Genomic DNA, 18601 nt, shown 5'->3' with positions numbered 1-18601 from the left:
CAGAGGGTGTGTTGGATGTTCCACAAAAAGATTAATTTCCACAAAACTCTGCAGGTAACAGGGATAAAATGTCTGAGAAGAAGATACAGCTCTGAAAAATCATGGATGACAACAGTAACGTAGAACCTACTGGAAAATCATATTATCATTTGAAATTCTCCAGTTGTCAACTGTGGAAAAATAATATTTCACAGGCTTTCACAGTTTTATTCACTTTTCATTGAAATCCATTATAAACACAGAAGACAGATGGAGAAACAATCAGGAACCTGATAAAAGAGGTAAATAGGAAATTTCACACAACAAAATGTTTTGCAGCTTTACAGATGAAATGCTTTGATATTGTTTCAACTGTTCAAAGACTAACTATCTATGTGAGAATTAAACAGCTTATTTGCAGACCGTGGTTTCTGTGATTGCTAGTTATTCTTTAAATAGTTTTGGAAAGTGAAATCACCGAACTTGATCTAGAATCACAGGAAACTACCTGTGATTCTACAGGTAGAATTCACTACCTGTGAAACTACAAGCTTCCCCTAAGGTTTGTCTTTCAGGAAATCATTATTTTGCTCCACCTGTTCAGGCAACAGCTTCTGAAGCTGATTCAGGTTTTCTGAGAATTCAAGTCAAGGAAAACCAGTATTCCCATTCTTATCAATACTTATTAGTAAACTAAACTTTATTAGCATAGAAAGAATAAACCACATATTAAAACAGAGGTATATTTGAGGTTTATCCTGAATATTTTCTAGAACCTTTAGTCAAAAGATTTTTATGACGCTCAATCCCACTGGGTATGTAAGTTCCTGGGGCTTTGAAATATGACTCTCAGTGAGAAAATACTACCCTCAGAAATACCAATACTAATTGAAAGCAATGCTGTTGTGAGAATGGTAGGTTCTCAAGCAAGAAAGATTGTCAAAGAACACAAAGCTTACTTCATCCTTGTTAATTTTTACTAAATAAAGAATAATTTTCTTTTGTGAAAGACTGCCTTTTCAAGCAAAAGCTTTTTTTGCCAAGAAAAAATAATCAGTTTTTGTGTTTCTTTATACTTTTTAAAATTCATTTTTGGAATATCTCCTGACTAATTCTGAAAGCAAAGTTTCAGAGTACTTTTTGTTTTGTTGTTTCTTCTGCTTGTGACAAACATTTCTAATCTACTGTGTAGTCTTTTTGTGAACTACATAAATGTTTTCCTGATGTTAAAGCTTTCAGGATTTTAGACCTGAGAGTCGTCTCAACATCACACACAGAAAGTTTCAGCGCTCTTTGAGTACAGCACTAAATTATTCTTCTTCCTCTTTTCGTTCTCTTGCCTTGTGTTCCTATCTTGAGAGGTCTGGAAAACGAAAGAAAGAATGAAAGAACAAAAGAACAAATTAAAGAATGAGACAATGAAAGAATGAATGAAAGAACAAAAGAACAAAAGAGAAAGAGAGAGGAAAGAAAGGGAAGAAAGAAAGATAAAACCCTACTAATTTTGTTTCATTTAAATTCTGAGAGAAAACTTACTCAAGTTCAATTTTGAGGTCCATGGGGGAGAAGGGGGTAGAGGGGAAGAAGAGGGGGAGAAGAATTCCTTCCCTTATTTGTCCAGACTCTTTAAACTTTATGATTTACACAGAGACAGATGCACAACAGTTAATTGCAGCAGGCAGAAACACAAGACACTAAGTACAAAACTTTACAAAAAGGAAATGAGAAAGGAAAAAGGAAAGGAAAGGAAAAGGCTAAAGTAGAGCCTAGATGAACACTGGTAAGATTTTGCAATCCTGATAAAGAATACAATGTTGTTACCAATGCTCGAAAACCTTCAAATCTTTATGACCGCTGACCGCCTTTATAATGATCTCCGTTGCCCTCCTTTTACATGGTCAATGCATATGATTTCCACATGTACATATATGGAGAGTTCATCTGAATTTATACTGAAATCACTACGAAGATGTTGTGCTATTGGACAATCTTACTGAAATTAGGGCTTCAATAAAAGGAATGAGAATAATGAGTGTTTTTTTTTTTTAATTAGGAATTCAGAATTCTTAATGGTGCCAACACTTTTTTTTTTTCTTTTAAGCATGAGTAATTATGAAAACTACAACAATTCAAAGAGTTTTCAAACTTTTCTTTTTCTGTTTCCTTGTTTTGATGCCATTCTGGTAATGGTTTTGCAATTTACGTTCCACTGATGACTTCCAATGTACATGCTTTTTAAGTTTCACTAAAATTTCTAACAGCTTCCTTTTTTTTTTTTATTTAAATGTTGATCAGAACAAAAAGTATATAAACAATACAAAAAAGCTTTTGTGTTCTGTATTTCCAGTGAGTAAAAGCATATCAATCTCCTTTCTCCAGCCTACCAATTTAAATTTTCTTGTTTTCTAGTTATTACTTAATATTTCATACATTCTGACCCTGCAAAACCTTTTGCACCTGCCTTGAAGAAAGGACTATTTATCTCCTTGAAATCTTGATTGTGCGTGGCTGAGTTTATAAGTTTCAAAAAGAATGAGATCATTCATATTGATTTTTTTTTCCCTAGGTTACTTTAAGAAGCTTTCCAAGATGCTTTTTTTTGAATAAACCCCATATACAACTTTCTAACATGCTCACAGATCCTCTCATTGCAAGATTTTGCAGTTAATTCTAAATTCAAGAGTATAGTTTTAAACCAGTAGTCCTAGTATGAGCTGAAATAAGCTTACCTCCTGATGAGGACTTTGAATGCAATTATATGTGACTAAAGTAAACTATATCGAGAAACCGAGTATTTCTTTTACTGTGCAACACTTCAATTCAGTCTGTATTGGCAAGAGAGACAGAAAATGTTCATATTCTGCTGCAACATTTTCTCAATATATTTTTTCCTTATTTTTTTTTTTAAAGATTATAGTCTGTCCAGCTGATTCAGGACCTTCAACTATGCTTTCCCATCATCACCTTTGTATCACCACAAATGCGATTGTTACTTCATAGGACATCAGTTCAAGGAGTTTCTAGATGAAAACTGACTCTTTCCCCACCAACATACCCACTACCACCACCCCTCCAAAAAAAAAAAAAAAAAAGAGATTTCAAGTCTTCAGCTATATTGGAAATAAAGGCCACAGGAAGACTTGCTGTGGAAGCATGATGTCAAACATGCTTTTTACACCTACATCCTTTTGGGCTCTTTACTTCTCTGTCTTCCAAGGTCCCTTCCAACTCCAAATACTAATTCCCAGTTCTAAGAGTTCATACTGCATTGGAAAATTGTTCCTTCAATGCTCACACCTCCGTGCTAAATCCTGCATGGAGTTTAACTCATTCAACTTTACAGCATGTATAGCAGAGAAACTGAAGCATGTATAAATGCTATAAGCAAAGCATTTCAAGAGTATTCATATCATTCTGAATCTTCATGCATATAACTATTGAAGATCTGATTTTTAACGGTTCACAATAATAATAGAGCTCTCAGCTGAAATCGAAGCAAGTCAGAGCACTGAAAGAGAAGAGAAAATTTTGAAACTGAAAGCTTGTTCACATCTTTCTAAATGACTATCAATTTCTTTTGAAAAAATTACCTACAAAGACCATCTGATTTTTAGCCCATAGTAACCATATATAGAGCCACACTATTTAACCTAATAAGCTGTCTTATTACCAATTAGTAATGCCATTGATTTATTCTCATTTTAAAACAAGCTATATTTTATAAAGCCAATAAACAAGCAAATATGGGGTTTGTTGAACAGAAATGATTTTCCTGAGAAATTCTGTCACATCAGACGCATGTCTCAAATTTGCCTTCATAAAACTATTGATCCTTGTCATAGAAGCCCCTTATTATTTGAATTTTGCTTCCTGCATTGCATTGCATTGCACTGCATTCCTGCAGTGAAAGACAGATTTAGCTTGCTAAGAAGATTTAAGAAGGCATTAAGGGACTTCTAATTTACAGCTAATTTTTACTCAACACAAGGATATAACTATTCATCCTTTTATAATATTTTTTAGTTCTTTCCTCTTCTAGGTAAGTAACCTTGTTTTGTATTTGTAGACAGCAACCATTCAATCCTCCTTTTGCTGCATCAATCATGCCAAGTTGTTCATGTATATGAAAGACTGGCTCCTTCAAAGTTTCTGCCAGCAGCTTTCATTTTGCTGTGGTGTTGAGGTGCCATACACAAATGATCTACTACAGGATACAACTTGATGGGGGGGTGGGTGGGGGGTGGGGGGTGGGGGGGGGGGGAGGTGGGAAGGGGGGGAGGTAGAAATCAACCACAAGCCCCTAATCTTGGTGCTTGGACACCTCTTTCTGATTAGAGTTACAACCAAATTGCTTACCCAACTGAAATGTAACATCTCACAAGGGCAGCAAAGGTGACATTCAAGGAGGGAGATGCCATGAGGGAAGATGATGAGCACACTGTAGTGACTGCAGGTTCCTTGAATCAGCCTCCTCCTCAAAGAGCAGAAACGTTTGGTCACTGCAAAAGGCAGGCAGCTCCTCCAAGGGCCATCTTCTGTAAACTGTGCACCATCACCAGTCAAGGGAGGCAGACCTAGAGAACAGTGACCCTGAAAGTAATTAACTCAGAAAGTAACAAAAACACACAGCTATTTATTCTCATAATCACAGCCCTTAATCCAACAGCTGCTGTTGGTTACAGTGGAGGTTCACAAGTACTAAACAGACTTGAAAAATCTACTTACCTACGTGATATTCTGAAGTTTGGTTTTTCAGCCTTGGTAAGCCTGATCACACAAAATTATGTCAGGTCTTACAGAAATTCCAGTTGTAAAACATTTCATCATTACATTTTTATTTAATCTATACATAATTAAAACAAACAAATATATGGTTTTCCTTACTCAGAGATATAGAACACTATATATATATTTGTATTCAGCGCAGAGAAAATTTTAATAGCCTCAGCCAGAAGTAGGTCATAATTTGTATTGTGTATTGTCAGAAGCCTTATTTTTTTTTCAGCAGAATACCTTAGCACAAACATCCCCTTTACTGTCTAGGAAAAAAATTTGTTTTTTTCCAAAATTGTGAGGATTGAATATTTCTTACTTTTTGTGATCATAAATCAACGATAAACAAGTTTTGATGTGCTTCAACTCTCCAGAGGTGCAAGTACATTATTGAGAATAAATATTGTCCTGTTGCTAAAATATGAATAATTCATCATAACTAATATCTCTTCATCTTTCTTTTCTACTATGCGTCTTCCAAATCTCAGTTTTGAGAACATAATTTATAGAAAGTATATATTTCTTAAGTAGTTTACTTTACTCTTTGTAATGTCACTCTCCAAACACTTAAAATGGCATCCCCATTAAATTTAATTGTAACAACTATTTTAATAACTATACTCAGAACCTGTGTGTTTATCAATATATTATTTGCCATTATCAGTTGCAGCATTATGATATTTATATACAAGTCCACTGTACCTTTTATCTTTTCTTTATTGGCAGTGTCCACGACAAGCACGACATCACACATTACAAGTAAAATAATACAAATCTATTTATTTAGCATCTAGTCTGTAGGCTACCTAAAAGAGAAATCTTTTAAAAGAGCAATACACTTAGTGTAATGGTATTTTTTTTAACATTCCAGCAAAGGAAAATACAAACGGTTTTTACCAGTGCCATTATTTTAATTTCTAAACAGATTTTCAGAAAATTCATTTCTTGTCTTTTCTTAGTGAGCTGCTTATCATAGATTTATTCAATCTCCAAGTCTAGAATGTTTTTTTGCTTGAATATGAGATTTGTATTCTCTTAACTTTGAAGATGAAAGTATTTTGTCTCCTACTTCACAGTCTGTTTGACCAGTCCTCTAATTCTAAAACACATTATTGTTTCATGGAAAATATTTTCAGTCATATTTAAAGTCACAGCTACCTTACTATGAAACCAATTGTTCTAAATCATGTCTGTCTTTCTTTCTTTCTCTCTCTCTCTCTTTCTCCCTCTTTCTTTCATTCCTTCCTTCCTTTTTAATTTAATGAACTATAAACTTATATGTGCTAAATTAAGACAATCCATATTTTTTATAATGAAGAAAACTATGGTAACTGTTTAAAGAAAAAAATTCAACTCAATAGTGTGTCCATTTTCATGGGGGAGCTTTGTATAACTTACTACTTATTCAAACTTTCATCTGCATATCCTTGGTTCAGACTCTATGACTCATTGAATAAAAACCACAGTAATGATAATTTCTCAATAACTTTCTATATTTTTAGGCTGCATGTATTTTAGCTCATGTTAAAATATTAGGTAATCAAGGAGAAAATTTTACTCTAGGCTCTACAATGAACTGTATGTTTGTACTTATGAGAAAATATTGTAAATTGCTTCAGATATTGGTATGCTTGGAAAATGACACTTCTTAACAAGTGTACATAGTGAAAATAAATGAGAAATACAAGTGATCGCTAGTGGAAACAGTAGGTTAGTGAATTAGCTGCACAGTTTAGGAATTCTACCATATGTTCAATTTTGCCTTTGGTCCTCACCAAAATGTACTGATCTCAAAGCTATCCTAAGCAAATCAAAACCCAAGAAAAGAAAACAAGAGTGTGGCATTTGAAAGTCAAAGCATTTTATTCACTGTAGCTTGTGAACTCAAAAGAAAAAAAAAAAGTAAATAGAATGGAAAAAATGATAAAGGAATTTGAAAGTTGAAAAAGTAGGAAAAAAGTAAACAGTTGCTTTAAGATGACACTAACTACTGATCAAAGTACTTCTGCATGCATGGACAGAAAGAATGGCATTTAAATTTGAATAAGAATCAAAATGAAAGTTGGGAATAGCAATGAAAAGGAAACTACTAGAAATAGGAAAAGACAGTGCTTAAAGGTTAAGCAAAGTTGAAAAAAAATAAAAGCGTATGTGATGAATATCTAAGGACGGGGGAATGTTCAAAAAGGAAAAATCTTCAAAATCTTTCTTACTACAATCATTAAGTGGGAATTTCAAAGAAGCAAGGTGAAGTTTATTGCTTCTTTTTCTTTATGTTTCACAGAATGGGTGCTTAATTCTTCATCTAATAAAATCACAGCCAAAAGGACTTTCAGCGTGTGAAAAACTAAGACTAGAGAAACAAATTGCTCAGCATTGAAGAAAACCAATACCGAAGATGAAATGGTTAAAAAATAAAAAATAAGCTTACTTAAAGTTACCCATAGCTGAGTAGACCTTTTTAGTGATATAAAAAGTTCGTACTATGAGAGGATGTCCTCTTGAACTTTCAGCTGCGTGTTATAAAATTATCTAGTAAAAATTACTAATTTATTTCCATACAGGATATCCAAATTCACCCACACTCTCTCTTCATGAGCATATTTAAATGAAAGAAGAATAGTATATATGCCCACGTATAATTTTTCAGGGATATCACTATTCTTACACATTAAATCTAAATATTGCATTTAATTTATATAACTGGAAAGATTCATGATATTTATCATCACTTTCCTTGTAACAACCATTATACCATGTTTCAGAGGATAGGGATATTGCTAGCAGCTATGCTTTTGAAAAAAAAAAAAAAAGAAAAGAAAATCTGCCCTTTTACCAGAATAAACAACAATTTTACTACTCATACAGCAATGATGTTTATCATGATTTGCTCTTCTGCACTTTCATCTATACCATCAGAAAAGCGAAACAAAAAAAAACAATCATCAGATTTCATTTTCAAAAATAGCCTCAAGTTACAGCAGCCTCTCTAACTCTCTATATCTTTAATCACATTTTCAGCAAATCTATGGTCCAGTATGTTTATTGAAACCTCCCCACAAAATATCGAGTATGCTCACTAATTCTTTTCCTTCTGTTTTGAATACAGGGACATGTTCACATTCCATATTTAACTGACTTCAATTTAGCAATCTAGAAAATCCTAGGATAAAATACTCTTTTGGGTTAATGAGACAATAAACTGTTAATCTCTCCCCGTTTAAAAAGTGTGGACTGTATAATCCTCTTCTATAGATAGGGATGTTTTGTTACCTGAATATCCTCAAAGGGAGTATAAATGCACTTCTTTTGTCTTTTCACCACATTAGGCTTTTTGGATAGTTGATATAGCCATGTGAGAGGTGAAATGGCCTCCTCCTAATCTTTTCTTGTCTAACTCATAAAGAAACTATGATATAGAATTGTAAAGCCAGTAATTTGTTGAAACCATGGCAAAAGACCATAGCAAATACGTAGCAAAAAGGGTGTCACAAAGAGCAGGGAAACACAGAATTAGTGAAGAAAGAGTAAGAGATACCTCAAAGTACTATTTTTTCCTTGCTCTTATCAATTTTTCTGGAATGAACCAAGGAGAGATTTTCCTTTGATCTTGTAAGAATTACAATTCAACAAGAGATTAAAACCTTCCATTTCTCCTTCTGACATTTTCTTCCACAATACATATCTCCTTCAGGTCCTTAAACTCCAAGTCAGCAGATCTGTTTTAGCTATGGCTTTTCTAGAGACAGCCTTCAACAACTGGTATAAAGGAAAAGGCAATATAAATGAGTCATTCAAAATATGAATACTGCATTTTTACTCCCAAGCTAAAATGATTCTTTGGTTTTGGTGGGCGTCTTGATGCAACCATTCCTGCCCAGCTGTATGCCATTAAGAATCAGAAGAAGATTGCCATAGGGCATCCTGACAATGGTATTTAAAAACCCATTACGACAAACCTTTAGTGCAACTGAGAGTTTATGAAATCAAATTAAAAAGGGAAAAGGCCCACTTCCAAATTAAAAAGCAGAAAAGAGCTTATTTTAAAACTGTTCCAAAGAAGTACATATGAGGCCATCTGGCTATTCTGCTCTAATTATTATGCTTTTACAATTATGGACATCCGGGGGGGGGTGGGGGGGAGATAAATAGTAACACGATCATGTAAAACAAACGTGTTGTTTATAAGATAAGAATAACATTAGAATTGAAAGAAAACACCCTCAGAGTGTGATATTCCATTTCAGAAAGACTTACTTACTAAACTTTAATATCTAAATTAAAAAAATACTGAGAAAGTTGTAATTAATAAGAATTGATTTCAATTAAAGAGGATTATTCAGTAATTCTTTTCATGAAACTATTAGAGAAGCTGTGATCATATATTCTTGTTATGAGTTTCTCCATAGGCAAACTAAATTACACAGTTACTGGATATAAGTCATTAAAGCAAGGAAAGATGTGGTTGAGTTAGAAAGACAAATTTTATGTGAATTTCTAGTACTGATAATTTGAGATACAGGGACACCAACTTTTAGTATGGCCCATACCTATTCTCCTTCTGTGTCCTTACAATTTTTTATTTATTTATTTATTTTCCAGATCAGGCTTTGACTACTTTTTCTCTTATTATGCTTTTGGATAACTTAGATAAAAGTCCATGTTACAGGTTCATCTCTAAAACATAGGCAACACAAGCAAAATTACATGTATAAAGTATGCAAAGAAGCTATATTTCATACACAGCATTAAGATTTTTAAATCTGGCATAGTTGAGTTTCTTTGCATTAGGAGTGTAACATTCAAATCATGGGAAGAAAGATCTCTTTGTAGCTTCTTCCTTCTCCATCATCTTCAACTTATATTTCATATTACTTAATAGTATTTACCAGAGATGTTTCTACTGATTAACAGATAGTCAACAATTTCTGTTTTTAATGAAAAATGAACTTATAGGAAGGAAGTAGCTAGATAGGGTTTTTTTTAATTCATTAATTGTCAGATGTAGCAATAGGTTAATTGGAGATGTAGCAATAGAAGTGTAGCACACTTCAGTAAGATGTGGTTTTAGAATGAAACAACGGGAGAAAATAATGATGATCAATTTATGCTGTAGAACTTTCAAAAGAATCTACCAAGTAGTAAGGGAATTTAAATACCTCAATAAAATGAAAATTAAGAAAATATTAAAAACATAAAAATTAAAATAGCAACAGTGAATTTTTAAAAATAATCAAATACTGTATTACCCATATGGTTTGTCCTGATACTTAGTATTTCACATTCAATCCTCCCTACTTATTTGGAAATTAAACGCTTATTGTCAAGTATATTTAAAAAAGAATAACCATCGTTATTTCTTTAATAAACTGCATTACGTTGTGATTAAGACTAATGATAGTCAGTAATACAAAACTGAATTGGCACTATTTGATATTATTGTTGGCAATGTCATTTAAATATATTTTAATTAAACATAACAGTTTAAATCCCATTCACAACATGAAAATCCTTGGCTTTTAACTATGTCTTTGTGTAAAAGTGAGGTATATAGAGACCTGCTGATTTCAGAAGCTGCATAAATGGATTTTCATTTTATCCAATTCATTAAGTACAGTAGAAAAAATAATCTGTTTCTTTGTATCTAAAACTACAGGGCAGAAACTCTCTTGGATGAGCTTAAACTGTATTTATATATATATATAAATGGCATATGTCTTGTCTCAGACATGAAGTTTGGTTCTGTTAGACAAAAAGGATGTGGAAAAATACGAATTGTCACATACCTATTTTATATTTTCTGTAGATTTTTGAATATTCTGCTTCAATGTTTTCAAAGTGAAACTTAACTTTTTATCTCAAAGCACCCTTCCTTCAGAACTTTAGTTCAGTTAGAGGAATGGCATAAGCTAACACACCAATTTTAAATTATTGGTCAAATACCTTCACATATTTCTCCTGTGGTCCTTCACATATTTCTCCTCTCCTCTCCCCACTTTTCTCCCATTTGATCTCCATCCACCTACAAAATACCTGCCTCCAAAAATATTTCCTAAGTTTTTATGCAATCTATTTTTAATACAGCCATTAGCCTAAAGTATTCCTCATCTACTAAGGTCTCCAGCATGGTGCACCAGCAAATAAAATTCTGACGTTACAGACAAAGAAATAAAAAGATGAGCTCTAAGTGCCTTTTTTATTTGCAGATAGGTTTATATTGTGCCTTATAGCATTCTAAAAAATGCTCCTTTCTGAAAGCTGTATGTTGCTATCTTTAAAAGAAAAAAAAAATTTTTGTGAGTAAAGAAAATCAGCAGTATTTGCCTATGTATTAGAATAAAATAAAAAAAAATCCAGTATATCCCATTCAAACCTATAATTTATGAAAATAAGACTTCACATTTGCTAGTTGTTTCCATATATTCACTTATTAAGAGTTTATCTTTTATTATTTGAACACTTCACTGTGGGTGTTCAAAGGCTATGTATAGCTTTCACAGATGGAGACAAGAAGCAGTGAAGCATAGACAAGAGATTCTCACATGACTAATTCTGCTCTGCTTCTCATTTCATGTGAAACATCCCATGATAAGTAAGAGCTGCAAAACGTGCACATCCATATTCCACTTTTGACAACATCAGTATTTTGATCAGCCAACAGGAAATTCAAATCCATTCAAGAAACTGGATCCCCAGTGACCTGTGGTAAGGTGTCAGCACGCCTGCTGTTTATTGGCATAAGAGACTCAGCTGAGCAAATGCAATCTGGTATTTTCAGTGATATAAATAAATAAATAAAAAATAATTGATGGGGGAACAGACACTGATCTAAATCTAATATTTAAATATTCTAATCTAAATCAGGGGAGCTTTTCCCATACATTTAAGGAGTATAATATCATACATTCATATTAATGATGGCAGAGACACAGGACTAAGGAATAACTACCTTGATTCAAATTAAAAGATTTTGTGCCTCTGTCTGTCTAGCTACAAAGATACTGGAAAACAAGAAATTCTCTTTGCTTTTACTTTGACCAGTTCTTCAATACATCATTACTTAATATTTTGTGTGTAGGGAAAACAGTGAAGTGAATCTCTGCAATAAATGCAGGATGAGACCCCTAACTACAGCTTTTTCAGGGGCCACAATTCATTCTGAAGTTATTTATTTTCTCTTTAGAGTGTTAGCAAACATTCAGCCAAATCTAAAGCAGGGCTTATTTCATAGCAGAGAACATTCAGCAAAACATGGCTACTGCCCCCAAAGAGCCCGTCATCTAATTTATCAAGATACAGCAAATGAGAAGGAAAACAGTAAGAGCAGCAATGTAAATGAAGATGAGAACTAATGATAAATGCAGGTTAAAGTTAGAATCACTGACAATATTATAAATTATATCTCAGAAGGCAATAATTTTCTATGTACTAGGATATGCTTCAGCTATAAATAGGAAAATAATGAATGTCAAGCACTGTTTTTCATCTGCATAACTTCATTGTACATCTCTTTCTCTTATAGACCACAGCTTGAGCACTGAAGCAGCAACCTCATCTTCCACCAAAATGACTTTACACAGTCTAGTAAAAGAACAAATTTTCAGGGATAGTGAAGTAATAATGCAAGTCTTCCTATATTTTTATAATGAAATATGACAAAGTCCACTGTATGTGGTGGAATTTCACTCACCATCCTTTGCCAGCCTCCTGTAAAGGAGACTATATAGCAAAAGACATACTGTTTCTCATTTGAAAGAATCACTCAACCATTCTTCACCTCTAGTGATCAGTCTTTCTTGCTATCTGCATCCTAAGATAACTGACAACATAACAGGAATTTCCTGATTTCAGATAACTTTATAAATCTGATACCTCACATTAATTACGTTATTATCACCTTATTTTCTGGTGTAGGTGAATTAAAGACACAGCTACATGACAAGCATTAGAATAGTTAGATGTGACGCCTAGATAAATGAGTCTGGACATTCAAGTAATTTACCAAACGGATGTCTACCATTTTTTTACACCATTTTTTTCAGATGGGTTGGATGATACAAAAACTTTATAGCTACCTGGATATATGTACAGGTATCAGTATTTCATTCACTACCTCATTCAGATTGGCATGGGTGGGGTGTGGGGATGCAGGAAGGACTAGAACTGACTTTTCCATATCCTCTTTAAGTCAGATACTCTAGTAGTGTAAAGCAAAATAACTGACACCTTTGATTGGTACTACATAAAGCCATTTTATCCAGAACAAGAACTTGGCCTAACATTCTCATTAATGTTCTAGATTCAGAGCCACAGTCACTCCCAATTTCTGGTCATTTGGAAATTCTTACTATTCTCTGAAAATCTTAGATTGGTTAATTATAGAGAAACTGGAGGAACACTGTGTCTGGCACTATCAAAGATGTATCTGATCTTGATACTTTTGTAGTTTCTGCGCAAAAGGTAGTGGGGAACAAGTACCCATGACAATGACCATCTGTTTTCTAAGAAGGATGTGGTTTTTTGGGGTTGCAAGCCAGACCCAATCCTATGCTGACTTTCACCTGGGGTTCTTTAGGTGAAAAATGTCTCATGGGAAGTGAAAGGTTATAGAAAAATTAGAAAAAATACATAAGCTGACCAAATCTTCCAACTCAGCTAGTAAAATTCAGAGGCCCTAGGAATTCTGAAATAATTTTATAGCTGCTTCCTTATATGTGATGACATGGACTACTTACATTAATGTAGCATTGATATCATATTTCAGTTATAGAAAGTTACTGAGTTCAGAATGATGACTACAATGGATAACTTTTCATAACCCATTCCTGGACAATGGTCCCTAATACTAGCATTTTTTCAGAGGCTTCATTAATGAATATATTCCTCAGTTTTGTTTTGACAATAAAAAATACACTGACAATTAAAATTTATTATAACCATATGTTAGAAAATCAGTTTTCAGACATTGTTCATATCCTATGTAGACCAAAGGGAAGTGAGCTGAACAGTAAATTACAGCATTACGTAGTCAACAGCAGTCTAAACTAGTTCTATGACTAAACCATATATTAAATTACTGCAGTCTAAATTAGTGCCTTTATTGCAGTTAGAACAAATATTTTCTGGTGTATTCTCTTGTTTTATCTTATTAAGATGTAGTTTATATATGTAAGGTTTTCTGGTAAAGATACGTAATCCTAAAGTCTACTATTGTGCTTACAATTGGGCATCTTCAGAAAACTTGTTTTCTCTGCCTGAAAATAAGTTCAGTTCAACAGTGCTTCCTAGTTGATGACACTAACATTTCATTTACTAAATGGTGATTAAATGACATGTCCTTGTTGCTTGTCCAGTAATCCATTTTCAGGATGGTTGTTGCAGAGGTTTTTTAATTAATTAATTAATTAATTTTTATTTCTATATAAATCTTTTAGGAGTCAAGACTAAGGGATAAACTTACTTTAGCAAAGATAATCCTTCTTACTCAGTGAGAGAGAGGTCATAAAATTACCAGCTGTATAGTGTTGTTCAGATTCCTGAGGGCATAGCCTTTTCCCCAGTGTTCATCTGTAACATTTAGTATAGCACTGAACTCTTAGAATCACAACATCTCTTTCCTAAGGTTGTTTTCACGCCTTTTAATTATTAATCATTCAGACTCTCAAATGTCTCTTTCTCCTTCACCTACTCAACACACACACCACATTTTCTGTTCCAGTTTTGTTTCATCCTTGGCATTTTCCTGGTTCCCTCATGTTTCTGACTTCTTACTCTTTGGTACAGCTCTAGTCATTTGCTGAACCACATCGACTTACTGGAATGAACACAGACCATCAGCTTGAAACCTCTCCTGCTCTAAGCTGATTTCAATCAGTTTTCTTCCACTTGGCCTACAGTCTAATTTTTTTTCAAGACTAATTTCAGCTTTAATATTACTGTCTCAGCAAAAACAACTAAGTGTATTGCTCAAAGGGGATAAGAAGCAAATCTGTAGAAATTGTGAAAGGTAGAAGAATACTTTTGCAGCTGAGGATTAATTCTTTAGTTTGTAACATGTCTCTGCAGTAAATGTGAGAAAATAGCCTATCTTAGACAGAGTTAATTACTTCTTTTCTGTTTTGTTTTTTAATGTTTTCCTGTCCTACCTGACAAAATGAGAAAGGATAGCTGGAGGATGGAAGTAAACATATTGTTTAAGACAGTAAAAATGTAATGGATTACTGTTCCAGCAAAAGAACAAAAGATCACACAGCTGATGTAGACATTAAAAGTTACTGTTGTGTTGTTGACGGAGAGTATTACCCTCTTTGGAAAACATTCACTACCAAGATAAGAGAAACAAAATTACTTTGGGCTATTTGCCATTCTGATGCTTTGTGCAACTTGAACTGGTCTACAAGCAAACCCTAGACTTTTTTATGCAGGAAGGACTGTATATCTTCTCTCACCTATACTTGCTCCATTGATCATTTGACCTTGGAGTTTTTCACTGTATTCTGCAGCACAGTGAAGCAGAGGCCATGCATTGCACATTCAGGTTTCACACCACAATGTTTTTTAGGTTAATTCCTCTACTAGCCGGAAAGAGGAACGTGTAAGAAGGAAGAACAAAGAAATAATGGTGAAAAAATGTTCAGGATTACAGATAAATTGAGGCCTTACAGGATTAGCAGAACAAAATGTGTACTTCAAAAAGTTGCAGGTAAAAGAGAGAATCACTGAAAAATTGAGTTGAGACGGGAGAACTACAGATGAAGCGAAGAGTAAGGTTGTATCTGATACTCTGGAGAAACTGAGTAAATTGTCAGCAAAGGAGATGGGTAGGAAAGGCTGCAAGGATTCCCTGAAAAAGAAGGTGATAGAAAAATTGCATCCACAGGATTTGAAGAGGGAGGAATGTAGAAAATTACTGGTGTGTACAGCCAACCTGGTATTAAGAAGCAAAAAGCTTGTACCTTTCAATAGAATGTGTGTGTTTACTAAAAGGCTGGGCCTTCAATCACATTCTATGTGAATATACCAATGACATAATTGGTTTATTTTTGCAAAATGGATATACAGTTATGCATGAAATTTAGCGGTCTGGTTTCCAGAGAAGTGATTTTATTTGATTCTATAATGCAATTAGATCAATCTAATACACAGATATAAATCCCTTTTCCCCTTTTAATATCTGTACATTCTTTTGTGGACTCAGTATATGCAGCAGGCTTTTCTCCAAAGGCAAAATAAAATTATTAAAAAGACTAAGCTGCCATAGCCTGGAAGGACTATTGGAAACCACAGAAAACTAAACAAACGTCACGGTTTATTCATTGTGGTCAAACCTGCAGGCATGAAAACTGTATTAAAGTGTATTCATAATTTTTAATTTCCCGACTATCTGTCAATACGTTAATCTCCTGATCTTTTTCAAGGAGAGCAAATACATAGATATATAGATATATATAGTTGAGGAATGCGACTATAAATTTATGACTTCTTTCAAATCTTAGCAAGGAAAAAGAGTTTTGGAAAAGACAAGATTTCTGCAAAAAACAACTTTAGTTTGCATTTCTTTAAGAGTTTTATATGCCCTGAAGTTCAAAAATATAACCAAAGCAACAAGCTTCAGCTCTGAAAAATGTCCATTATTTTGTGACTTGTTCCAACTTTAAAAGAAATGTGTTTCTTTTACCTTTCTGACTACTGGTTGTCCCCTTTTCTCCATCTTGTGTCAAGAAGAGAAAATGACTGGGGTGCAGCAGGTAGGAAAGTGAGGCTTTTAATGTTTTCACTGCAGCGTACTATACATAATTTCTGGGGTCTCTTTCATTGCCAGAGGATTGTAGTTAGAGATCCTGACAACACTGCAGCCTTTTTTTCTTCTGTCAAGCAAATCTGAGTTATCGAGAGAGAGAGAGAGAGAGAGAGAGAGAGAGAGAATGAGAGAGATTATAATTGTCTGAAAAATAAAATGAAAGCCTTACACAGAAACAGATGCTATAGCATTATAAATTCCAACTGTACCCTGTGCTGTGCATGGCCAGATGTAGAAGGGAAACTGCTTATTTTAATGTAACACATTGGTCTTCTATGCAGTGTCACAGCGTTGCAGCATCTGGTTTTCCTCCTCTGTCTGCACTATTTGCTATAGCCATCTCATACGCCTACTTATTGACATTCTCTGCTCTCTGGAAGTAGCTATTGCTGAGGGAATATGCATCTTTTTCTGTTTGTTTGCAGGCACTACACACTTCATACACACTACAACCACAGTTTCTCCCCAGCTCAATTCAATTTTCTCAAATAACCTTAGTGCCTGAGCTACCAGTTACTGTAGAGATCATTTTTACTGCTTATTGAAAAACAAACAAACAAACAAAAAACAAATGACATTAAACCATAATATTTTGAGCAAGTGTTACACTGGGGAAAAACTCTACATATGAAAGCATGTAGGAAATAGTGTTTCCCTGTTGTTTTCAATAGTCAAGAGGAAGTGATGTTACTATCTTTTTCCACTGCAGCTACATACAGTAAAGAACATTATATATAATCCTGCACAACCTTGCAAGAACGGATGTTTACAAATTTGAATTCCATCCATGCCTGGATAAGTGCAGTATAATTTTTCCCAGTCATGTTATGATCTTAAATAGGATTTTGAACCAAACAACATATAAATAAGATAAAGAATATGACATATTCATTTGTCTTGCGATTTCTCATCATTTTGTTCACAATCACACAATATTTCTAAAGATTATCAGGTATAAGCATTGTAACCCAGAAAATATATAATACAAAAAAGCTTTCATATTAATAATTGGAATCATTAGCCCTGCACCAAAGAGAAACTTTTCATAATACTTGCACCAAGGAATAGGTAGGGTTACTCCTATAATAGTTCAAAATTATATCCCTCTGTCCAATCTACTCTTCAGAAGTACTCCTGCCAAACGATAAGCTTTCTGTAAAGGATATTACAAGCAGATGCCTCCTCAGTCAGCTGCAGCCCAAGTACCCCTTCTGCATAGTCACCAGAGCCCAGCCTGGTGCCTGAGGACCAGGGGCCTTGTCCTGGCTGAGAGATGCGGCAGCTGCTGCTTCCTTGTTTATAGGTTCAGCCAGCACTGAGGCTGAGCACGTATCCAGTAGCTGGCCTCATACCCACTCAAGCCAGTTGACTCTGCTGGCTGGCACTCAGACCTTTCAGCATTTACACACAGGATAAGATTATGCAGACAGATAGTTAAGAAAGGATTCAACAATAATATAAGACAGATTGCAGTTATCAGGTACAGGGCTTGGTCAGAAAAGTGCACTGACTGGCACATTTTACACAAAACTGGTCCCTTTTATCCCCGTCTGTTCCTCCTTTGCTCCCCCAGCAATTCCCTTTCCCTGCACATTCCCTCATCAGTTTGCATAATCCCACTGACCCCCACCACCACCATCTCGAACACTCAGGTTTGCATCCTAATCATTGTCGAAGTCCTGGTTTGCCTACATTTTCTTAATAGACCATCAATTACTATGACTGACAAGGTTTGTTTCCTGTTTTTGTCTCTGTTAGGTTTGTTTTGCTGGTCAGGTCTGTGTCTCTGTATACTATGTCTATGACTTCACCCTTTTGTCTTAGTATCCCATTTGACAAGGTTATCAATACAATAATCTTACTGAAAGAAACATTTAATATTTTTAAATGCACCCATAGCAAGGTGATAAAAGGCCCTTCTTGTGCTTGTAATGTCACTGTCCTCTGTCATCACGAAAAAAAATGTTAACCAGCTCAAATATAGAGAATAAAAATTATGATCATGGAGGGGAACACAAATCTGGATGGGAGCTATGGGACAAAATCCTG

The 18601-nt window shown here is 34.3% G+C and overlaps 1 protein-coding gene across 1 annotated transcript in view; it reads right to left on the bottom strand.

Moving 5' to 3' along the window:
• Window positions 1–18601, bottom strand: part of LOC310898178 (uncharacterized protein) — a 331267-nt gene that overhangs the window by 157798 nt on the left and 154868 nt on the right. The window contains exon 20 of the mRNA XM_083832738.1: window positions 4336–4553. Coding sequence (XP_083688864.1) covers window positions 4336–4553 — 218 coding nt within the window. The remainder of the gene's footprint in view (window positions 1–4335; window positions 4554–18601) is intronic.

This window comes from Anser anser (genome assembly GCF_964211835.1).
Source record: "Anser anser genome assembly, chromosome: 4".
Lineage (NCBI taxonomy): Eukaryota > Metazoa > Chordata > Aves > Anseriformes > Anatidae > Anser > Anser anser.
This window is presented reverse-complemented; position numbering and strand designations above follow the sequence as displayed.